Source organism: Python bivittatus, unplaced genomic scaffold, assembly GCF_059951505.1.
Source record: "Python bivittatus isolate LINGU-HERP-01145 unplaced genomic scaffold, Pbiv_v1 ctg000700_np1212, whole genome shotgun sequence".
Classification (NCBI taxonomy): domain Eukaryota; kingdom Metazoa; phylum Chordata; class Lepidosauria; order Squamata; family Pythonidae; genus Python; species Python bivittatus.
In genome coordinates this window covers 73717969-73742800 of record NW_028277098.1, presented here as the reverse complement: position 1 = coordinate 73742800, position 24832 = coordinate 73717969, and the positions used below count along the sequence as shown (strand labels likewise).

The following is a 24832-nucleotide window of genomic DNA, read 5'->3' as shown; positions in this document are numbered from 1 at the left end:
TTTATGTGAATATTTGCCTCTTCCCTTGTCAGGACTCTCTGCTGTGTGCTTGCCAATTCTCACTATGGAAGAAATAACATGCTGGAAAAGGGTGACCATATGAAGTCAGAATGATGTAGACCAGTGTTTCTCAACCTCAGCAACTTGAAGATGGGTGGACTTCAACTCCCAGAATTCCCCAGCCAGCCTTGCTGGCTGGGGAATTCTGGGAGTTGAAGTCCACCCATCTTCAAGTTGCTGAGGTTGAGAAACACTGATGTAGACTCTTGGAATCAGTGAGAAATTGGGAATGGGGGTTAGAAGCACAATCTGTACTTCTGTGGATGTGGCAAAATGATGGTTGACTGAAAACTGTGTGCCAAAAATCACAGATATGCAAAACTGTCTATGGCAGACAATTTTGGATCTGTATTTATCAACCACATATCAGCAAGACCGCAGACAGTAAGATTCATCTATACCTTTAGATATGGACATAAGCTCACATGGGTGCAAATACTATTTCTAAATAATATAAAAACAACTCAAACGGTTCTTTGGCAGTTATATTTCTAGTACATAATTTTGATTTACTAAAGTATTATTAGTTCAGAGAAAAGAAACAGTACCAGAACAAACAATCTTCTGGAATAAAGATGAACGTTGATACCATAATCATTTAGGATTATTAGTAAATAAATATGTTTGTGATGAGTCTTTTTTTGTAAACAGAATTACCTTGATATTAACTGACATATCACTAAAGAAAACAGTACTTATGCTGAAGAAGTTCTAATGTCTATTTACAACTACCAGTAGGTTAGCCAAGGACAGACCATAATTACTATCTATTATGAAATTGTGCAACTGTTAAATGGAGGATGTGAACCACACACACTGTGTATATGTATGAACATGATTCATTATGCCCTCATTTCTAAATTAGGATGGTAATAGTCCCTAATTCAATAATCACATTTATTTTAATTTTTAAAAATATAATCCTCCCTGGATCCCTACAAGAAAATACCAGGAGAGGAATAATCCGTGGTGCACAGAGTCAGTTTGGAAGTGAAACTGAAAGGGGCATTAAAACCAGAAATTCACTGCATTATGGGTAGTATAACAGTACTTCTACTGAACATTTTTCAGTGCTCTTTGGCTTTTATAAGAAAGCAAATTGGTTCTACCCAGAACTCTGACAAAAACCTTTTGATTTGATTTGGCTCCTCTTGGCAAAAGGCAAAGTTGTTGTGCCCATGCATGTCTTCCGGACATCCCACGGATCAGAATGGTGACTGAAGGAAAAAAGTCATCTAGGAAGAGAAACGCTTGCATGAATAACCTCCTAAAATAATAATGGTTAAAAAGATGAAATTGGGCATATGTAAACAAATGAAGGGAGCAAAAAATTCAGTAATACAACTGGTAGATCTACAAATTCAACAGACTAGTCAGACTTGAAGATAAGAGCATAAGCCTGCTCTATGTGCAGAAACTGCATACGATTACTGGAAAGAAATAAATAGGCTTCCCCATTATATCTGTAAATAAACAGAACTTGGAAAGTCTTAATTTATCAGAGGAATGAAAGCACGAGGAAAGAAAACAGCAGGTTGGCTACAGCATACCCAGTACTGAATGACTCAAAACAAGACAAAAAAATTCTCTGACATTCTAAATACTTAAAGATAAGCTGCAAGACCTTGTCAAAACAGAAGCAGACTTAATTTGTGTTTAACTGGTTTCAGCTTGAATTCCTCAGTGCAACTCAAAGTTTTATCATGTGTTTTGGAGGCTCCAAGATTAATTCAGTTCTAGTAAAAATTCATATAGCCTAATGGCAAAGAATGAGCCTTAAGTATCCAGCTGAAATTTTCTAATAATGTAAGAGTTCTGCTGGATTAGACCAAAGGTCAATCTTATCCAGCATTCTGTGCCCAGAATGGTACCTGGGTGTCTATGGAAAACCCATAACCTAAACATAAAGGGTATATGGTTTTCTATTCATTCCCCAGTAACTGGCATTGAAAGATCTACTGTCTCTAATAATGTTCTATACAGCCATCATGACAACCAGTCTTTTACAGCTTTATCCTCTTCATTTTCATGACATAATTCATACTTTGTGATATGTCTCTTTGAAATACCTTTTCTTAAGGTCACATAAAAGCCACTCTAAAAAAAAAAAAGTTTAACAGTGTAGTCTAGTAAAACCTGGCTCCAAAAATAAGTTAGTATATGGAGAATACAACAAATATAACAAGCAAGGAAGCTCCTAGTCACCAGTTTTGAAACAAACCAGGATAATGAACCATCATGAAACCAAGTTATCATCATCTGAAGTGAGCTGTATCTCAGATATACCACCCAAATTTAATATGGCACAATTTTACAATATTCTACAGTTCAGTACAATATTCTATAATGCAAAAGACCAGTTTAATTAACCACATACACATATACACAAGGATGCCTGAAAAGTTGCATAATACATTTACTCACTTTGCTCATTCCCTAAAGGCTGCTCTAACATTGCAAGGATGACACTGTTATCCAGGACAAAGTAGCGGAAGCTGTATTTGTTTATAGAAGGCAGACGAGCATATTTGATTAAGGTGATCTCATTTACTAAGCTGCAAGGGGAAGCAGGACCACTGGGTGAAGGAAAAGCTCCAAGAACTTGCATGATGCTGTAAACCAAAGGAATAATTTAGTCAAAACATATTTAGTAGAAAAACCATTCTTAGAATACTGGAAGTAACATAAATTGTATCGATGACATTTTTCCCGGTGACTTGCTGTCACAAGGCATCAAGTAGCCTACAATTCTAAGTAACATAATCAAGGAAAAGGTATTTAAAAGAAAAGGCAGAACCTGAGAGTATTTTCTTTAATCAACACCAAACATATATTTCCAAGATTCTTTAATTTTAAGTAAAACACCGTTTTCAGCAAATTCACTGTGGAAACATTAATCTATCAAGGTAAGAAAAATATTGTACTGTGATCAAGAGGATTATTTTCAATAATCTTTCATACCATGTGAGGGTAGCTTCAGCTGCATCCTTCACTCTCATGGAAGCAGGATTTGGCTCCTTATCTCCTTTGTACTTAACTTCTTGTTCACTACTTCTGGATTTACTTCCTGAAATGCCCAGTTCCACAATCTCCAATACTTCTTTTAAACAATCCTAAAAGGGGAATGTTGTACCATTCAGCTACTTGGCAAATTCAGGGCATCTATTAACAAATCCAACACTTTACTAAAGAAATAAAATAACTAAATTAGGTCAGATGTCCTTGATGGAAGGACAAAACAATTCTATGAATATTCAGAAGAATTGAGAGGATGAATGTAGAATAAAGCGAATAAACTAAGTAAAATGATAATGAGATTCTCAATAAGACAAGGAGCTGAAAGAAGAATGGCTTGGTCCAAAACAGCTGAAAAGATTAAGCAGGAGCTGTGTTTAGACACGTGGTATGTCTTGTGCAGGGCTCCTGTCAAACATTTCTGTAAACTTTGAAAGATTCTCAAAGGGAGTCTGAGTAAGTGAATAACACATATGTATGAATCACAGAAATCACAATAAAGAACTTTTACATTGCTTCAACTTACTTCAGGTTATGTTTCATTAATTAGATACTGTAGTTTCTTAGGTACTTTGCACTATTAGTTTATTTAGGGCAGCTCACTTTCCTGGCACTGATTTCACTTGGATGTTTTTAAGAAAGTTCGTTTAACAGACCTTTTAGGAGCGATAGGAGCTCCACAGCCTATAGAGTCTGTAATGATAAAAGCTCTAGGATGCTTTTTGTTGTTGTTAGGACTCACCAATACCTGATTTAAAATGATATATAGTCATTTTGATAGCTAGTTTTTGTAGGGGAGGAGGAATACATATGTGCATCATAATGTCTTTGGTGATTAGTTGCATTAAAACCATTTAAGAACATACAAGCTACCCAGAGCTTTAGAAGCTCCTTTTACTTTATCCTATCCCCCATGGTTTAACTGAGGCAAATGTCATGATTTGTTGTGCACTGCATATTTTGAAAACAAACTACAGGATAACTCCTGGGGGAACTGTTGAAGGGCAAAATGTGGCTTTCTACCTAAACCTTTACATTCCTACTGTACTGGTTTTACAAGCGAAACATGCAGACAGATTGCAGAAAAAAGGTTTGCATGTATTTATTACCATAGACAAATAACTAAGCTTATATATAGAGAGAGACATTTTCACTTACCTTTTCATCAAGGATGTCTGGATGTTCAGTGAGCCAGACACACAGACACTGAAATGCTGCTACTATCATGGAATGGAGATCTCTAGAATGGAGAGGAGCTGGACGACTACACTGATACACAATGTAACAGCACACAGAGCTAATTGCTCTCTTCCTATCAGAAGAGTCAACGCCAACCTTCACCTGACACAAGAAGTACAAAAAGTTGCTCAGCTTTAGGAAATCACTCTCCACATTAATCGAAGTAAAATTAAAGCCCCATAAAAACATGTGAGCTTAACATGATATACCAAACTATAGAATGTACTATAATACAAAACCTCCATATATATGTTGGATTTTTATATTCTTCTAAATACTTACCCTTTTGGCTTAAAGAGCATTGTTTTTATTAATTAATTTTATTTCATTAAATTGCTATTCAATTCAGATTAATTGCAGCAATTTTTTTCCAGGTAGGAGAAAAATCATTATATCCTTCAAGAGAAAGATCCATTCCTAGCATGGAACAAATTCTGCCAGCTGTTCCTCCAGGAGGAAAGAGATTTTGGTGAAGAAGTAAAGAGAAGGTGAGCCCAAATCCTGCAGCCTAACGCAGACAATTCTCAGAAGAAAGATTCCCTAATGCTCACCTTTGCCAGACCCGAGAGTAGCTCTAATGCAGCCAGCGAGATGCTCATTTCCTGTCTCCACTGGGCGTTGAGCCTTTGGGTTACCAAATGAATGCTGCGGATCAGGAGTCCAGCTGCAGTATCTGTATGAAGAGCTAGGATATAAACCCCAATACCACACACCACAGGGAGGGAAAACAACTAAGCATTAGTGACAAGCAGCAAAGCAGTCCATCAGACAAAAGCTAAAGCAGTCACAATACACACAGAAAACAAAGTACACACCCCTCTGGGGAACTAAAACATTCAACAAGAATTTAGACTCTGAATGTTACCTAAGGTAGCTAGGTACTGATCTAAAACCATGTTTGTCAATGTTGCTAATGAAATCTTGGTAAATTTGGCTAACTTAAATTTTCTGTGTGTTCTGATCCCTTTCCATATTTTTGAAAGGGAAATTTGACCAATTTTGAAATGCTTTTTTTTAGCAGGGAAAAAACTTGAGCAAAATAAATAAATGCAACATTATTATATAGCTAACAATATCCTATTTTTAGTATTCTGTACTTAAACATTATCTTTTTTTTAAGGTATTTCAAATCAGAAATGGAAAACTTCCTACATTTGAGAAGTGAATAGTTCAGAATGACAAACTGCTTTAAAAAATCACCTTTCCCCAACCAACCTTTTCTGTTACAAAAACTGGTTTTTAGTTGCCAATATAAATGTTCTGATAAAAGTTGAAAACAGAAAACTTTTCCATGCCTGAGGCTGACTATTTTCACAATTCAATATTTTAGAAGTCTATTACCTTACTGAAAGCATAAACTAATCCTAAAGCACAAAGCAAAAAAATAATCTGGGACTGGATGTCTTTTTGCACAATATAACAGAAATGCTGGTTTATCCTAGTTTACTATGAATGAACATTCTGGAAACCATACTAGCTTAATACATAGCTTAATACATAGTACCAAATGGCTTAACATATCTTAGAATCTATTTTGGGTGGGTTTTTTGCCAGTTTTCTGCCTTTTACAAATACATTTATTGCACTCAAATACATTATAAATCAATTCATTGTCACTAATGGATTTTTGTCTCTCCACTTTCAACTCACATTTATCAGAACCTCAATAACATATGGGTGCTTTGCATAAGAGATTTAATACTTTCATAGGAATTGATCCTTTTAGACAAAAAAGATGGAGTACAGGCCAAAAGGTTTAGATTAGAATGGTCTTTAGATATTCTACAATTCCCAATTAATATGCTGAAGGTTGTTAGCAAGTGATACACCTAAATGTGTTGCTAATGCTGTCCTTAAGTTAGGGTTAGGCTGATCTCGCTACAGTAAAAACAAGAATGTGGATAGCAGCAATTAAGTACACTTAATTGGACTCCATCAGTTTTGACCCACCTCATTCTGAGTAATAATTTTTAGTCCAATTGGAAGAAAGTCTTTAACTGGAAAATCACATTGTGTGGCTTATTCCCAGCCAATTTATGTATATTAAACAAGGATCAGGCTAAGGAATTGATTACACAACACTTCCTGGGTCGAGAAGTGAGGTTTAATCTTCTGTCCAGCTTGATTTGATGGGAGAATCATTGCATCTTATCTTTCTACACTGGTCTACCCTACATATAATTGGGCTTTCACAAGGGTATGTTTCAACAGTCAGATGTTACTTAGCTTTTGTACCAGCTGACAAAAATTTCCAGGTCACCTATAATGTTGCTAAATTTTGCCATTTAGGTTCAAGAATGTGACAGAAGACACCTCTTAGTGATCACCTTTCACCCATATAAACCTGGTTTGTTTTTTGTATTTTTCTGTAAGTTTCTTCATCTGTTTTGCTGGGTTTTGGCCATAATAGAGTTCTGCTGATTAAATTAGGAAGTAAAATTCTGCAACCTCTGTCTGATCAATAACATCCATTATGTAGTGGCAAAGTGAGTCTCATTTAAGTACATTACATAAGCCCTCACTCACAAATCACTAATTAAACTAGACTGGTTAATTCTATAATAAGCTGAAAAGTTAATTTCATTTAACTTGGCTACCCTGAAGCTATGGAATATACTCCTTACTATGCAAATACAGGTAATCCCTGGGTTAAAAATGTCAGGTTTAAGGATGACCCATAGTTAAGAATGCAGCCTATTGTAGCAAAATTCAAGTTAAAGACACAATGATTCAAGTTAAAGACACAATGGTTCAAGTTAATTACACAATACTACTTAATACTGGTGAGCTACTCAGGTCCGGCAAAGGTGAGTATTAAGGAATCTTTCTTCTGAGAATCGTTTGTGTTAGGCTGCAGGATTTGGGCTCATCTTCTCTTTACTTAGTATTAACAGTATTACATAATACTGTTCCAGCTTACGTACAAATTTGATTTAAGGACAGACCTTGGGAATGGAACTCATTCTTAAACTGAGAACTTCCTATATATCATGACTACTAATTTCAGGGAAGGGAGGCAAGAGACAGGAGGTAGAAAAGTATAAGGAAGATTTCTAAATGATTATTCTGTACATCTTGCATTATTATGCCTTTATGCTGCTTTTTATTATCACTTTCAGAATAATTTTAGACACTGGTGTGAGCCATCTTAAACAAGATAAAAAGTTGCCTTAAGCATGACAACGACACTAAATATGTATGAAAAAAACTAAGAATCTTCAAAGTTCAAAAATGTTTTACAATCTTTTAGGTATTATAGGTCTTGCTATCATATGGCTTTTGTAAAAAAATCAGTCTTATCACTGGGCATTAATCTGGATTCAATTTCTCTATGGAATGGAAGTGACCTAGTCAAAAAACCACTACTGGCATAGTTAACATTATTATGTGACTCCTCTGATATCTTGGCAGGGATTTGGCTATGCATTTAATAACAGATCTATTGTATTTTCTGTGTTATAGCGTAAAAACCATATTTAGAAGACGTTGAGACAGAAACATAATTTAAAATTTATGTACATGAGATATTTATACTTTAAGACAATCAGTTTGAAAATAGCATGTAAACTTTTTTGTTTTGATCACTGGAAAGTAGAGATATTAATTATTTTAAACTACTGAGTTACTGAAAGAAGGGTTGCCCAAAATTGCTAAATGTAGTATATTCAATTAAAACATATATCACAATTTGGTTCACCTACACTAACAGCATCATCCAATTATTAGTATTGGAATATGTTTTGGATTATTTTACATATATATATATGATATATATATATATCATAAACACTTAAAGAATATCATTAAGGTAGATATTGTTTATTTGCAAGAATTCTGGATTAAAGTACTGGAATATCCCACATTAACCATTCAATGGCTAAGGGTCTTAAAAGTACTAATATATAAGCTTTATTAATCACCCAAACCCCAAAAACCTTTGGTGGTATGTTGAAGAAATTGGGACAATTTACTGGATACTTCAGAGAATGTTGGGTTGGCTGTCAGTTTCATTTTTGAAGTATAAAATGAAGAGGGGGACACTTATTCATATGACATAGGCATATCCTACTATGTTCTATTTTGGTTTAATATCCATAAGTTTGCTAAAGTGTTACACAGATCAGTATAGTTAAAAGATGTCAATATACTTCTGACCTTAGTTTGGAATTTATCATTTAATGAAGAACCATGGACTTACTGACATGAGGTACAGGGGAAAAAAAAGTTACCCTTTCTGTTAGAGAAACTGATTTACAGTCCTGAATCAATAACATGCATTTATTTTCTGTTTGAGAATTGGCTCTCTATCAACATAACGGAAAGACTGATATTATTCCACGTACTTAAGATTTAATAATGATCTTATATATAATTTTTTTGTTCTCTTTTTTCTTTTCAATTATTTTCTTTTACCCCTCTTTTTTTATATATTAAAGCAATAAAAAACATTTTAAAAAGTACACAGGACTTCAAAGTTTAATCAGATGACATATTGCATTCCTCCATAAAAGCATAGAACACTCTGAAAAGTCTATCTCAGTGAAACAACTAAACTGCCTTTGATAAGTCATCTGATAATCCTTGTCCTCTCCTTGATCCGGAGAGCAGTCCCAAGGAGCTGACCCATTCACAGGCTCCTTATTCCGCCACAGTTGTCAAATGGACCATGTTCAGTCTGCCACTGCTGTCCCTGGAAGTCCTTGCTCCATACAGAATCTCCCTGCAAAGAGATCATGAAATAGCAATCTCCAGCAGGTCTGAGAGTTCTGGGAGCCAGGGGAAAACCATCCTGCCTAAGCCACTGTTCGGCGCCTTTCAAAGAGACACTGGGTTCGCCTACTTCTTCTCTTAATTGCTTTAGGAAGCTGCTTTTTACTGATTTCTTAGAAGTTAAGAACCTTCCAAAGGACAAGTTTTATTACGCTGGGAGAATCTCCTTCTACCCTGGATAAAAGAAGCTCCATGTAAGCGGAAGGATTAAAAAGAAAAGATTTACTTTTTGGAAAATAGAGAAGGGAGACTAGAATGTGGATTTTGGAAAGTTAAGGGGCTAGATGGACTTGAAAGAATATTTCCTGTGGGTTGTTTTAAAATTTATAAATGAATATATGAAGATTTTCAAATTAATTGTAAGAAATCCTCCCATGGGAACGTTTTGCTGCCTGGAAAATAAACAGATGATAAGAAGGGACTTGAAGGTTGACTAGAGGGAACCAGAGAGAACAAACTATTACAATTAAAGGAGAAGAAACCCATTAATACAATGGAGCTATTTGACTATGGAAGACATTAAGGCTGTTTGGGAATAATGTACTCAGAAATTACTTACAAGATTGTTTGATACCATAACAGAGGATATAGAAGAACAACAGATTTTATTGGATAAAATAGACAATGAGGTTTATTTGAATGTGGATTTGGAGTTTAAAATATGCTGGATTATAAGAGTGATATGGAAAAAGATGCTGTGGATCTGAAAATGGATTTAAAAATGCCAGAGTATAAAATATGGAAAAAGATGTCAAAATGGATCTACAAATGAAACCAACTGATGTCATAATAATTAAAGGAGACATACAAATAAAATAAATAAATCAAAAGAGTGACTTGGAAAGCCTTCTTATCTTGGATTTACAAAAGGAATGTGTTAAACCAATGAAGCTGTTTTTGAGAGGAGACAAAGAGAAACTACTGAAGTTGTTCCTGAAAGGAGACAGAGAAAATTATAAGAAATCAACTTGTGGGAGATTATTTGACAGCATTAAAGATTAAGCTCTTTAAAAGCAAACAGAAGGTTTATAAAGTGAACTTATTTGACCAGGGTTAAAATATATGTTGTGGTTTCTACTTGCTATTAACGGGATTTTTTTTTTTTTGCCAGGACTAAATTACCAGGTTTTAAGGATCTGTTCATAAGTGGGGAGAGATGTCTTTTGCTTTACTTCTTAGAGAAAGTGGTAAATTGGATTACAAATTGATTTTTTTAAAATTAAGGTTAAAATACATATGTTACTATTTCTGGTAGCTCTTAATAGACTTTTGCTGATGAATGATGAGTTTTTACAATTTGATTATTGATAAGAGATGAAATATGGAAAGAAGAGATTTTTTAAAAACTGAAAGGTGTTAAGTTTATACTTGTCTGGAGGGAGGGGGGAGTCATTTTTTATATATCTTCTTTTTCCTTTCTTTTTCCTATCTCTTTACACTTTCCTTTTTTTCTTTATTTTTTATATTTTCCTTTGTATTACTCTTTTATCTCTGTATTTGTAAATGCTAATAAACATATATTTTTAAAAATAAGTCATCTGATAAGAGTAACTTATCTGATGCCTTATTTAAAAGTGATATTTTTACTGTTATTAATTTATTTATTAATCAAATTTATATAGTCTCACAAGAAATGACTCTGGTTGGTGTACAATAATCAAATAAAAAACAACACATATATAAAACAAGCATTTAAAAATATAAAAAACCAACATTAAAAATTAAAAGTTATTAAAATTAAAAATATACAAACCCCAGGCAGAGAGAGTGTGAATACATCCACCTCAGTAGTGGAGCCATCTAAACAAGTCTCCAGTTCCCTGGGACCCCCAGGCCTGGTGACATAACCAGGTCTTGAGGGACTTCTGGAACATCAAGAGAGATGGAGCTAACCTAATTTTGAGGGGGAGAATGTTCCATAAGGTGGGTGTCATGACAGAGAAGGCCCACCATCTGGGACTTACCAAATATAAGTCCCTGACAGATGGTATCTGCAGCATACCTTCTCTGCCACATCTAATGGGGCTAGCTGATGTAATCTACCTGATGTAAATGTAATGCTAGATCTAATGGGGCAGGCTAATGTAAATTAATGGTAGAAAGGGATTCAGATGGATATTTAAATATGCAAATAGAGCTCTCTGTCTGCTGAATTTATTTGGAAATTCATTGTAACTGGCTTCTGGGTTCTTAAGAAGGATGACTGGGATCTCTAACTTTTATCAAAGAAGCTGACCTTCAACTAGTATTGGTTTATCAGACTCAGAAATCTGTAACCTCGGATAACAACTGCATCTCAATGCATATGAAAACATAAGCTTTTCTAGTCAAAAAGGTCATTCCAGCTTAAACATAGTTGCCACAGAAAAGCATGCCAGAATGTTCTAAATGAGACAATACAGTATATGCTGCTCTGCCAGATCCTGAAGTGAATTCTACAATGAAAAGATTTGTGTAGAACGTTTAAATCTTTAAATATAGTGGAACCATACATAACATACATATGTGCACATACACACAATATTTTAGATACATCTGATTAATATTGATTAATAAATCTTGGGTTTCTCTGACAAGCTCTAGAACATAGTACACATTTAGCGCAGTCAATAAATACAAACATAAGGAGTCAAGAAACTGAAAATCAGGCAAAGAACTGAAGACACTGCAACATTTAGTGAAGTTATTTACATCTTTTTCCCAATTATAATGACATTAGACTGTTCTGATACCATTTGAAAATGAAGCCACAAAAATTTCTCCATTCTGGAAACCAGACTGAATATTATATACATCTAGTAACATTCTGAAGGCTGTAAATGATGATCAGAATAAAAAAGTAGCAATATTGAAAGGATGGAGGGAAAAAGCTGCAACAAGGGAATAGGTAGAAAAACTATGGAGTGAGAGCCTCCCAACCCACCTCACAGGGTTGTTGTTGTGGGGAAAATAGGAGGAGGGAACATTATGCAGGCTGCCTTGAGTTGTACAAAATAAAGGCAGGATATAAATCTAAAAAGCAAAAACACCAATTATTACCCAACAACTTTCCCCTTCTGTCCCTTATCATAATAACAGTGATTTATTTATACCTATAGCAACATAAATATCTACCTTCTTCCAAGACTCAGGATATTTACAGAGTCATAAACTGAAATGTACTAAAATGATACCTGTATAATCACAGAACAAAACCGAAGCAGAGCCTGCTGAAAAGGCAACCCATTATCATCTCCACCACCCAAATGCCTGCTGGAACAGGATGGTCTATAAGTGGTGAATTTTGTACCTTGCAATAAAATATATGTGTTTATACTTTTTTTTAATTTAAAATTGTAAACCTTCCAAAACCTTTCAGGTACCATTAAAAAAAATGGGATTGGTAGACTAGGGATGTTTTGCAGATATTAAGATAGCCAATCTTACCATAATCCCTTAGCAGAGCTTGTGCAGGTCGCTCGCTGTCAGGAGTTGTTGGTTCTGTGCTTCCTCCACTTGCCGTGCTAATGCCACTGTTAGTGCGACTGTGGCTTTTCAGGACAATATTCTCACCACCATTCTGTTAATTCAGAAAGCAGGGTTCTATAAGAAGAGGAAGGCTATCCTCTCAGAACTCAGATATCTTTTGTGCCGTTGCTATATGATAATTTGCTTTGACTCATCAAAGCATCTCTTCTTAAAAATGAAAGAAATCTTACCGTTTCCATCTGGCAACCAATGGCTTCTAGAAGTGCTGAATCTTGCACAATGTTTAACATCGCACCTGTAGAATTAGATTTAAGATATGACAATATCTATGCAGCTAACTTGTCTGTCTATATAACCCTGTATCTAATGACATTTGTTGTCACTGTCATTTTGTGAAAATCTATACAACATTAATTCCAGTACTTTACTGCATTGGGAGGCGATGCTCCCAATTTTTGAAAATTAGAAATTCCTTTTCAGATTCACTTTTACCAATTTCAGAATTCTCACGTTGTTAAGAATCCATAGGTTTCAGGTCCATTCTACCATATTCATACATATTTTTTGTGGTTTATACATCGTTATTTTTCTTTTGCGCATACATATGCATAACCAACCCTGATGCTCGAGCTTAATAATTTCACCATCAATCTTGGAAGATATTATTTATTATTTGTAGGACTAGGGTTTTATTGTATTTTAATTAATATTTATCCTTTTACTGTAAATCACTCAGTCACTTCTAGGGAGCTGGGTGATGACAAATGTGTGAAAATACACACACACACATATACACACACACACATATAAACAAATAAATAAAAAATATGTTCAATGTTTTTAGTTAATACTACCATTCTAGTGTCACCTGATCTTTTTTTTTTTTCATTTACTTAAATACATTTTTGGTTAAAAGAGGCATCTTATGTTCCTTATTCATCTGAATGGCCACTTAAAAAAAAAAAAAGAGTGCTACAAACAAAAAATACAAAAATATTATTTCAAATGACTTAAAAAAATGACTTATGAAAACACCAGGCATTCCCAAGCAAGATATGCTGTGAAGTCTTTATAAGAAAAAGAAATAACTAAAGAAGTGGATCCTTCAACTGCTGCAATGTGTAATATTTTAATGAGCACCAATACTTTCCTCTAGAAAGTATTTTTTTCTTCTCCTTTTTCTCTCACTTCACCACATTTTTAATTTCAGCTCTCTACCTGCATTAATCAGCATTCTAGGGACACTTGAAGCATTCTTAAGTTTCAAAATGCCACAGAAATACAGAGAAGGACAAAACTAATAAAAACAAAATTCATAATTTAAATTATGAAATTACAGACTAGGCAATTACAGATACACTAAATAAGGCAAAGCAATACTTCTAAATTAAACAGTTATTACACTCAAAAAAGCATTACATATGATAACAGAAACACAGGTATATGCTGGAAAAGATTATGTAATTATGAATGTATTACACTGTAACTTTTGGTCTGCTGCCATTTCAAGATGCAGCCCACCTTAAATAACAGACAAAATGAAATACAGGAAGTAGGAAAGATTCTTAGAATTGAAGGGAGTTAGGCCACCAAGTCTAACACCTGGTTACCACAGGAATCCATATATAGTATGGAGCTTATCAAATGATTACAATGTGATAAGTAACAAATGTGTAAAAAGAGAATCTAGTAGTCTACAGCTCAGGGCAATCTGAGTTCTTCAGGTGTTTCTGATGGGCACTCTGACTTACCATTCAGACTGACCCAAGAAACACATTTAGCAGTTACCAACAATACTGTATTAGCCAGAGAATTTAATATGGACTGGTATTAATCTGTTTTGATGCTTCCAATATCTGCTAAGAGTCTGGGTTAAGAGTGTATTCTTTTAAACAGAGCATGGATAACTGCAGCTTCCATTTTCCAGATCTAGTTCAACTACAGTTTCTGTCTTTTCTTGGCCCTGGTGTTTATGGCTAGGACTAATGGGAGTTAAACAGCTGGAGGGCCACAATTTGTCCATCCAGAATCACATAGGCATACGCAATGGAGAATTTTTTCCACTTTAGAGTTTCAAGCACATTTTGGAAATGTGTATATGTAAGGTCAATGTACATAGTGAATTTTTAAAAATTATGAAAGCAAAAATAAAACAAATATATATTTTTATCAATATCTATGCTTTGGTGAGAAAAGAATTTCTGAAACACGCTAGGCTTTCCCATGCTAAAATATTTTTTTTTATTGATACTTGAAATATTCTTCTCCCTTTCTTTTTTTGGTTTTCAGAGACTGCCCTTTTTTCTGATAAGTACATGGTAAAAAACAAAACAAAAAGCATAATTTGGGGGAGAGGATTTGTTTAAATAAATAAATAAATAAAAAGATGTGGTATCAGACAACTGCACACGTACATCTGTCAAAAAAAAAAGTCAATTCTCAACAGTTTAAAAAAAATAGTTTTTTCTGTATTCCATCAGAGGAAAGTGTATTTTGAGTTCTTTGTCCAGAAATTATGTCCTCTTCCAATGAGCCCCCCAAAATATTATGTACCTGTAGATGCAAATAAAGTACAGAACAGCCCATGCTTTCTGTCTTTCATCACAGTAACATTTATCAATCACTTATAAACTCAAAATTTTCTTTCTATCTGAACATCATCTCCTTGCAGAGAAAAAATACTGAAAATAGGTATTTTCATTTTTATCTTCCTTAATCAATAAGATTAAATTGGAGTCATCAGAACATTAGAAATATTGTAAAAATGTGTTCACTAATTTTTTAGGATAGTCATTTATCACTCTGGCTCCTGATACTGGGCACCAAGGAAACAAAAAATCCTGGACTTGGACCTGTCCAGAGCTGTTGGTCAGAAGAGGGATCTATAGTCCTATCAAACCTGTATTCCTGAAGTCAGGAAGCAGGCGGCCCTTGGGAGTTAATTTCCTATTCTGTAACATTAATCTTATGTAGAAGAAGCATTAGGCTGCTTTTCTTGACATCCAAACCTTTCTCCTACTACTTCAGCTCATCCTGTTGTATCATGTAGCTGCCTCTAAGTTCAATTTCCTGGTTTGTCGCAGCCTGATATATTCTGCTGCTATTGTTAACGATTAAGCAACACAGTAGCTTCAACCTTCTATCTATATTTATACCCTCACTTCTTCAAGGCAACTATTTATAATATCGCCAGTAACTGGAATCTGATCTTATGAGCACTCAAGTAACATACACAAAACTTTTTTCAAAAGCACACATCTCATGGATCAAGTAGAAAAGCAACCTAGTATCATCTGTGTGTTGTTGGGGTCTGTTTCTGTCTGGAGTGCTCCAATCAATATATTCACAAGTCTCAGCTTCAAAGAAAGGAAGGTTACTGGTTTATCATAGGATGAACTTTCATCATTGCTGAATTTTCCTTCCAGAACAACCTGAAAAATAAATTGCTTTAATCATATGTAGCAATAGATGCATATTAGATACTTGTAGCATTTGCATGTAATCTTTATGCCCTTTTATGCACTTAGCAGGTATCTAATAAACATTTATGTAATTTAACTTTCCCAATACTTCAGCTCTGAACTGAAGAATGCAACACAGAAATATTGTTCAACAGAGCTATTAAATTAACTGTAAAACTAACTAGCAAAATAGAAAAAAAATCAATCTTAGTCAATGTAAATTAAAGAAACATAATTAAAATTACAGATATATTCAGAAACTTGCATTATAGAACTGTAAAGCGTAAGTATCCAAAAGAATGGAGTGGTGACAAAAGATGTCAGGAATCTGTCCGTACAGTAAAGGTCAGGCCTGACATTTAACTAACTATCACACTGTACTACCAGCTCAAGATGCAAAATATGTATATGATCCTGTCTATTCGAAATTACAGTGTGGTATATGCATTTCCAAAGACCTAAAGTGTTTTATCCTAATCAGGTATTAATTGGTACAAGAATATTTATAATAAAATCACACATTCTCATTCATTTTGTGAATTTATTTCTTTTCTATCAAATAATAGCACTTTTTTGCCAATTCTCTGCTACATGTTCAAATACGTGTTTCTCAGAAATAAAAGTTATTTACTTTGGCTCTCTACCAAAGCTATATGATAAACATCAATAACTAATAATTGAAACAGATAGAAAAATATTATCTAGTGCTTCCAATTCTACCAATTTCTCTTATCCATTTTTAATGGGACCAAAAACACGTAACAGAACATAAAATAACCTATATATATAGCATATATAATTAACATATAACGTTAATTATATATGCTATACTAAATGCTAATTTGGTTATGTTTAGGCTAAAATTATTTTTTTTAAAAATCCCTAAATCCATTACCTCTGATTTGATTGTTCCAAAATGATGAGGAAGAGGTAACAAGGAGAATAAAATATTGATAGAGGCCCTTCTTAGTTCCGTAGGATTCACATATGTTTTAAATTTTGAGAGTTCCCTGGATAAAAAAATAAGAAAATGATAGTTTTTCAACCTATCATTTCTATTTCAAAACAAAAATATCCTGTTTAGGTGTGCAGTTGTAGCATTTAATGTCTGTACAAGATTCACCAGAATGTCATAGTTTGCTGGTAGAAGAGCCCAACGCATTCATTTTAATGGAAAAATCTGTAGGCAGAAAACGCTGGAATTCTTATTCAGCTTGAATACAGGTTATTACATGTGATTTATATCTGAGGTCAAGAGCAAGATGTTTCTGTGTTGATATACTCAGTGTTCTACCTCAGAAGATGTCAAGGTTTTAGATGGGTGGGCTGCATAAGACCTTTTGAATAACTGAGCATTTTAGTCAAGTATCAGTTATGAAGCAGTACATTGTAGACAGAAGGTCCTGGTTTTAATTCCTGGCATCTCTGAAATCCTAGATAGTTGCTGCAAGATAGCATTAATAATACTGGGACAGATGCACCAATGCTTATTGCTATGCTTCTATGAATGATGTAAAGGTAATTTTACTGTCAAAACTATCAGATTTATTTTTTAATTTTATAACATGGATAAAGAAGCCATATACATAGGACAATCCTTTCTTTAATAAGTCTGCTTTAAAAGCAGTGCAACTATATGTTTGCCAATTGTAACTAATATAATAATGTAAGCTACATGTTCAAATACGTGTTTCTCAGAAATAAAAGTTATTTACTTTGGCTCTCTACGAAAGCTATATGATAAACATCAATAACTAATAATTGAAACAGATAGAAAAATATTATCTAGTGCTTCCAATTCTACCAATTTCTCTTATCCATTTTTAATGGGACCAAAAACACATAACAGAACATAAAATAACCTATATTTTTAGTAAATATTCATATAACGTTAATTATATATGCTATGCTATAAGACATCCAGAACATAACAAACTGCATCAATAGTCTTTCCCTTCCATTTTGCCCTTTGATCTGAGTTGATATTCTTAAAAATATAGAACAGCCTTCCTCAACCAGATACCTTCCAGATCTGTTGAGGCTGCAGCTTCTAGAATTCCCTGACAGCACAGCAATCCCATCTATCTGATTCTGAAAATATTCAGCAGTTTAAAAAGTAATATGAATGTTATCAATTCACCTGTCAGGTAAGATAGTTTCAAGTGCTGAAATGAAGTAAGGAACCAAGACATCAATCCCCTTCAGGTCACAGCAGAACAAGGCAGGGGAGTTTAAGATGACACTAGCCAGAACTGGGTGACAAACAGAATCAGCTATCTGCAGTCCCTGAATTAAAAGCATGTAAAACCTGGCAGAAAAAAAAAAGTATAAAGAGGTATATGAAAGAAGCATTAGCAAGCTAAGGTTGTTTTAGATGGTCAACAGCAAAGGCAAATCTGGCATTTATAGTGAGGCATTAAAGTATCTGCTACATTCTCTGATTCAAACAAAAAGCTAGATTGAAAAATTATCATGCTGTTCAGTCTTGCAGATGTTTTAATTAGTTATGCTGAACAAAAATTAGTTATTTGTTGCATTTATATCCCACCTTTATTCTGTGCTCAAGGCAGTTTATGTGGGGTCTCTCTAATGTTATCTATATAACATCTATGAGAGGTTGGGCTGAGAGAGAATGACTGGCCCAAGTCACATCCAGTGAGCTCCCTAGCAGAATGGAGATTTGCATCCGGGACTTCCTGGTCCTAGCTGAAAACTTAACCACTAGGGCTACCCTGCAATTACTATCCTGGGATGGCATGGACATCTTTCCAACAGCACATGTAAATTAACCATTTAAACCCAAAGGAATATGTCTATTTAGGTTGCTGCACATGCATGACCTATGTTTAGATTGTTAAACTAAACTGTAGTGTAGATTCATGAGATCTGAAGTAGTTTACTGATCAGCAATATGAAGGAACAATTTAAAATACAACGTTCTCTTTACACAAAAAGACTATTTGATTCAGGGGCTGACTTTTTATACTTCTGTCGCTCCCTGTAAAACAAGACTCTCCTCACTTAGCTATGTGCAGAATTACATGTTACAAATAAGGCAAAAACACCATTACAATTGGCATCCCATGAATGAGAGGTTTTCCTCTCCCCTATAGGTTACATATAATGTTATTATGTTACCTGTTTTCTCACCTACAATAACCAATGATGCCAAATGTATAAACAGGATAGTAGTTACAATATGCTACTATACATTACAGAAGAACAATGGGAAAAACTCAGTATTCATTTGCTTTTACTAGCCATAACCACGTCATCTGAAACTGTTTCACATTTCAAATAAACATTCTTTCTTGCAAATGATTACAAGGGTTTTTGCCAAATAACTGAAGAATTGCTATTTCCCCTATTGTGTCACTATTACATCCTCCTCATATTAAAATTTTCCTAAAGTGGTTTGGAAAGCATATAATGAAGAAAACAATGCTGTATTTTGTTTGCCTAAAAAAAGATGGAATCCAGGATATTGTGTTTTTATATACTTATATGTCAAAGATAATATTCTTTGAATCTCAGTTGAATACCTAATATCTGAGGCATCCAAAATGTAAGAAGTTGAAAAAACCTTCATATGTAACACAAGTATATAACAGAATATTTGAACAATTCAAAACATAAATCAGTACCGGGATAAGTAGGCTGGCAGTATATCTTCTCCGGTTTTCTTGCTACAAAATATTCTACAAAGTGTTCCACATGCCTCTGCTCTGCCAGATTCATAGTTGTCAGAAAATTCACCTGCATCAAATATAGGATTGGAAGCCATAGTCTCTGCAGACATTTGTGAACCTTTCCGGCGAAACTCCATATTAGCTTGTGTTGCTATAGCTAAAACAAAAAGAAGCACAGAGTTTTATTACATTTGCAAGTATATCCAATAGGCTCATGGGATCCTGGACACAAAGATCATGTCAAATTTAGTAATCATAAAAACCATTAGTTTACTGCATTTGCATTGCTGCCTCTGTTTATAAAGCATTTAGGGACTATGACTTTTGTAAGAAAATTATTTCCTTTCATCTTCACACACAAGCAAATCATCTCCCTCAGCAATCCATGCTACCCAAGCACAGAAGCCTCTGTTCCATTCACATTCTCAGCCAGATGCATCAACAAAAAGCCCCTGAAACTTGTTTTACAACGTCATTAATTTTCCTTACCCACTGTATAAATCCTTTATGTTCTCAAAAACTGGACCTCACCTTTTAACTATCCAGCAAGCTCCTGGGTCCCCTATTCTGGAACTAGAAGTAAGGATACAGGCAGACGCCAAATTCCAAATCATGTCTATGGAAAATATTGCTTCAAAAAAGCCAAGAGATGTATTACTATAGCATCAGAGGAAATGCTCAGAAAGAAATGCCCTCCATACTCTTCTCAAGCTTTTTCACTTTTCTCCTGCAGTTCTTTCATCTTCATCAGGCCTGCTTGCCAGAACTATCACTCAGAGTCGCTTTATGAGATACACAAGGGATGGTATGGCAAAAGTGACCTGAGTGCAGAGATGGAAATTCCTGCATGCTTATGAAACTTTTGGTGGCATGGATTAAGGAAAAAATCCAATATATTTTAAAATACATTAGGAGGCTACAAACAGTTCACTCTTCACTTCCTGTGCCTATATTTTTCCCAGCAATCACCAAGCTTATTACATTCACAAACCTCTACTGTCATTGATGCTCTATTCAAACATGTAACTGTTCGGTTTCTTCCAGCTGTCAGCCAGAATGCCCCTTACACAATTCCTCTTTTCCACAAATGAGAACTGTTAGGTGGATTTCTAGCAGATATGAACAGTTTAAGATCATGCAGATGGATGCTCACAACAAAAGTAATTCCAGTACTAGAAAAGCAACTGTTAATCCAATTCTACCTTATTAGGGGAATGGAAAAGAGATGTTTTACAGCCTAATCCTATACAGGCTTATTCAGAAGTCTCACTGAATTCAAAGTTCAGAGTTACCTCAAGAAATATGCATAGGATGCAACCTATGTCAACTATAGTCTTACAAACAGAAGCTCTGCTCAAGTGCTGAATGTTTATTACTAATAGATTAGTAATTTAGAAAAAGCAGGTTAAGATCAATTTTACTGTCTTTTTAAAAAGTAATTTCTTCACTAATTTTATTTTGGCAGAAGTAACTAAACCCAAATCTTTATGCGTCTTCCCATGAGCCATTTTTGTCCTGTAGAAGCTATCCAGCAAAATGTTATATTAGGGGGAAATAAAACTACATGCAGAATGCATACAAATCAAAACACTAGATCTGTGTAAAAGAAGCTTTATGGGAAAAAAAACATGGTTAGTGCAAAGTCCTATAATTCATGACACGAACACAGACTAGAGTACAGAAAATGATGGGACTGATTTCAGGCAGATTTGCTTTTGCCAACAATCTTCCCCGCTTAAAAAAGCACACACAGCTATTTGTCTTTCCATGTAAAGAGCAAAAGCTACAAGGGTTGACAATGATACAAATTAAAAAAATGGGATTATGAAAAAAAAGAAAAGAAAAAGAAAAAACATGACTGCAATTAAAGAGAAGCTACTAGTTCCTACTTACAAGATTTATAAGAAAGAAGAATTTGGATAAAAGATGCTGCAAGATAATAGAAATAAAATGGAAATAAATCAAAGGACAGCAATAGTTATAAAATACTTTAAAATGATGAAACTGTAATAACAAGTTAAGTAGTGTTTAGGGTTTTGAAACACAGATTAAAAGCTTATGATCTAGCAGGCTTGTTAAACATATAGGAAATTAGTGTTACGGTTCAAAATTATGACTGCATGCAGAACTCTAAACGGTTTAAAATATTGTCATGGGTTTCATATATTGTACATTTAGTTTTACCGTACTATTCAGACAGCGTTTTGCTTTAATTCATATATCAGCAACTGAAAACCTACACTACAAGGAAATCATAAAGAGATGGGAAGAAAGAAAATTTACTATCTATATATCTCACATCAGATCAGTCTCTTTATTTGCAGTTTCCATAGGGATGGCAAAACACCTTAGTGATCACCCAAACCCTTTCTTCAGGGGGAAAAAAAAAGCAATAGAATTTTTTATTCAAGGTTACCTGCACTTTGTGGAAAAGTGAAAGGTGAAAGAATGACAAATCATCTGGGAAACAAACAGACCAGGAAGGGTTTCAGAAGAAATCCCTTTTAATGTAAAAGGTAGTTAAACATCTTGTTTTGCCCTGAGGATCACACTGGAATTAATTAATTTGTAACTACGAAGATTTGTATGGGAATAGGAATGTATTGTTTGCTTTAAATTAAAACTAAAACCAATTCAATCATTATTTGAGTGCTGTGGAGATATATTTGCATAAAGTAGTCCCTGCATAAATCAAGGCAGAATTAATTATGCCATCACACCCACTGATAAAACAAAAATGTCCCCAACCTTAGAAAAGCCACTTCTCATATCGTTTATTACTAACACAGCAATCACACATCTTAGATAAAATGTAAACTGGCATCTAATTTCTCTGCATTGTACCAAAAGCTTGAAGAGCTGAATAAGGACTTAATTGAGAACAACTGAGGCAAGAAGAGGACTTTTCAAGCTTTCTCTTCAAGGGTTCTGCAATCTGTAGCTGCTATCAACAAGCATGCCTTTTGCACATTCGTTATCCTACTTCAAAGGCACTTTTTAAGTAACCCTGTACCCATCCTCATGTTGGCATTTTTTGCCACAGCTTGTGTTCAGATTCAAGACTCTCTGAAAACAGGAATTTCCAGCAACCTATTTGATTGGTTTTCTAGTCTTCAGTGGAGGATTTGAATGACATGTCTTGAAGCAAAAATAACAGAAAGAATGTTCCTTCCACAAAGTGCATGTTTGTGCAAAGGACTACCTTCAGCAGTGCTTCAAAGTAATTAAATACTGAACTCAAATTCCAATACGCTGGCTATGCAAGTTATCCTCTACAACAGAGCAACTACAACACAGAAACAACCTCTCACCAAGTCAAAAGATTAGAGTAATGAAATGTTTCTGTTTTAAAGAGAAAAGAGAATGTTAAAATATTTAATGTATTTATTTTTTATTTATCATATTTATATAGCTGCCCATCTCACATAAAGTGACATAAATATACCATACAAACAAATGTAGCAAGCAAAGCTACAAAACAAAAAGGAGAAGAACAGGGGAAAATCGTTCTGAAATTAGACTCAGAAATTGATGTGGGTCTTCATTAGTTTCTACTGTATAACTTGTAGTAAAGCCTACACAGAACAGGCATATGACACTTGAGTGCTGAGAAATTACAAAAAAGACAGACATTCCTTAATTTCTTTACAATATCTCCTTGAGGAGCCAGCAATTCCCCTCTTGTCTAATAACCATTAATTATTCACTCAGTTATTGCAACACTTCTGAGTTTGTCTACCACTTCATTAAAGCAAACAGATCACACTATCCAGTTAGTCCAGTTTTTGTGTACTTTAATTTAGCAGCAGCTCTGTAGTTTTAAGCAGAATTTTTTCTCATATATCTAAAATACACATACACTCACACACACACAAACATATACAAATATGAACCTAAGAATGTCTGAAGCCAAAGACATCCAATGTCTTCAATTTTACATTGAATACATTTTAAAACAAATGAAAGAGATTACAATCTGAAGGAAAAAATACAGTAGGAAAGAATAGATCATACATTATTGCTCAGTGCCATTCAGCATCAAGGAATGTACAACAGAAAAATGGAGGATGCATACCAATTTATTATTATCCTTTTGTTTTCAAATACTCTTGTTAACATGTACACTTGAATTCAACTGTATATTCAGTTAAACTGGAATGTAGAGCTTGTTTGCAACAGCAAGGTAGCCACACAATACAGTAGATATACTTTGACAAAACTTGGGAAAATTAGTTCACTGACCTAGATTATATGGGGAAATAAAACAGCTTTATTTTACTACAGGTAGTCCTCACTTACTGACCATTTGTTCAGTGACTGTTCAAAGTTACGACAGTGCTAAAAAATAACTTTAAGGCCCATTTATGACCTTTGCAGCGTCCCTCAGTCATGTGATTGCCATTAAAGTCAGTACACGTTGTCCTGTGACTGACCTGAAGTTTTTTCTTTCTTTCCCTCCTTGCAGAGCAGAGAGATTGGAGAGAGGGATTGCAAGAAAGTAAGTTGTTTGCTCTTCTACACATCGAAAGCAATGCGATTGCACCAACAGCCCGGGGCTGAGAGCTGCAGGAGTGCTATACAAACAGCTTACAGTACTCTCTTGAAATCTCTTTCTCTCCAATCTCTCCTCTTTGTGGAGTAGGGGTGGGGGGGAGAGAAAAAAAGCAAGCAATTTCTGTAGGTGACCTCTCCTTTGCCGGATCCTTTCCCACTGCCGGCACAATTGCATTGCTCTCAGTGGGTAGAAGAGCAAACACCTTACTCTCTTGAAATCCCTCTCCGATCTCTCTGCTCTGTAAGGGAGGGGGAGATGGTCAGGCAAAGGAGAGATTGCCAACAGATATTGCTTGCTTTTTTTCTCACCCCCCTACAAAGCAGAGAGATTGGAGACAAAGGGATTTCAAGAGAGTAAGTTGTTTGTGTAGGGTGCCCATAGCTCCCAGCCCTGGGCTGGGTGCAATCGCATTGCTTTCGATCTGTACAAGACAGTAAGCAGGCACTCCAAAGGGTGGGGGAGTGGTTAAGAGGCAAACAAAAGCAGAAGCTGTGAAACTGACTGTCTCTTTCCAGCCAGAAAACACAGTTGTGGTCATGTGATTTCCCACTTAGCAACTGCTTCATTTAGTGGCA

The 24832-nt window shown here is 34.8% G+C and overlaps 1 protein-coding gene across 5 annotated transcripts in view; it reads right to left on the bottom strand.

Moving 5' to 3' along the window:
* RALGAPB (Ral GTPase activating protein non-catalytic subunit beta) overlaps positions 1–24832 on the bottom strand; it is a 65262-nt gene that overhangs the window by 17770 nt on the left and 22660 nt on the right. For 2 of the 5 annotated variants that reach the window (XM_088128462.1, XM_088128466.1), the window contains exons 9-20: positions 21596–21631; positions 19658–19859; positions 18154–18321; positions 16909–17023; positions 15836–15983; positions 12783–12847; positions 12511–12643; positions 4866–4999; positions 4234–4416; positions 3022–3173; positions 2485–2672; positions 1189–1295 (exon numbers count right to left, since the gene is read on the bottom strand). In XM_088128462.1, the coding sequence (XP_087984588.1) occupies positions 1189–1295; positions 2485–2672; positions 3022–3173; positions 4234–4416; positions 4866–4999; positions 12511–12643; positions 12783–12847; positions 15836–15983; positions 16909–17023; positions 18154–18321; positions 19658–19859; positions 21596–21631 (1631 nt within the window). The remainder of the gene's footprint in view (positions 1–1188; positions 1296–2484; positions 2673–3021; positions 3174–4233; positions 4417–4865; positions 5000–12510; positions 12644–12782; positions 12848–15835; positions 15984–16908; positions 17024–18153; positions 18322–19657; positions 19860–21595; positions 21632–24832) is intronic. The other 3 variants (XM_088128463.1, XM_088128464.1, XM_088128465.1) reach the window with 3 other exon arrangements.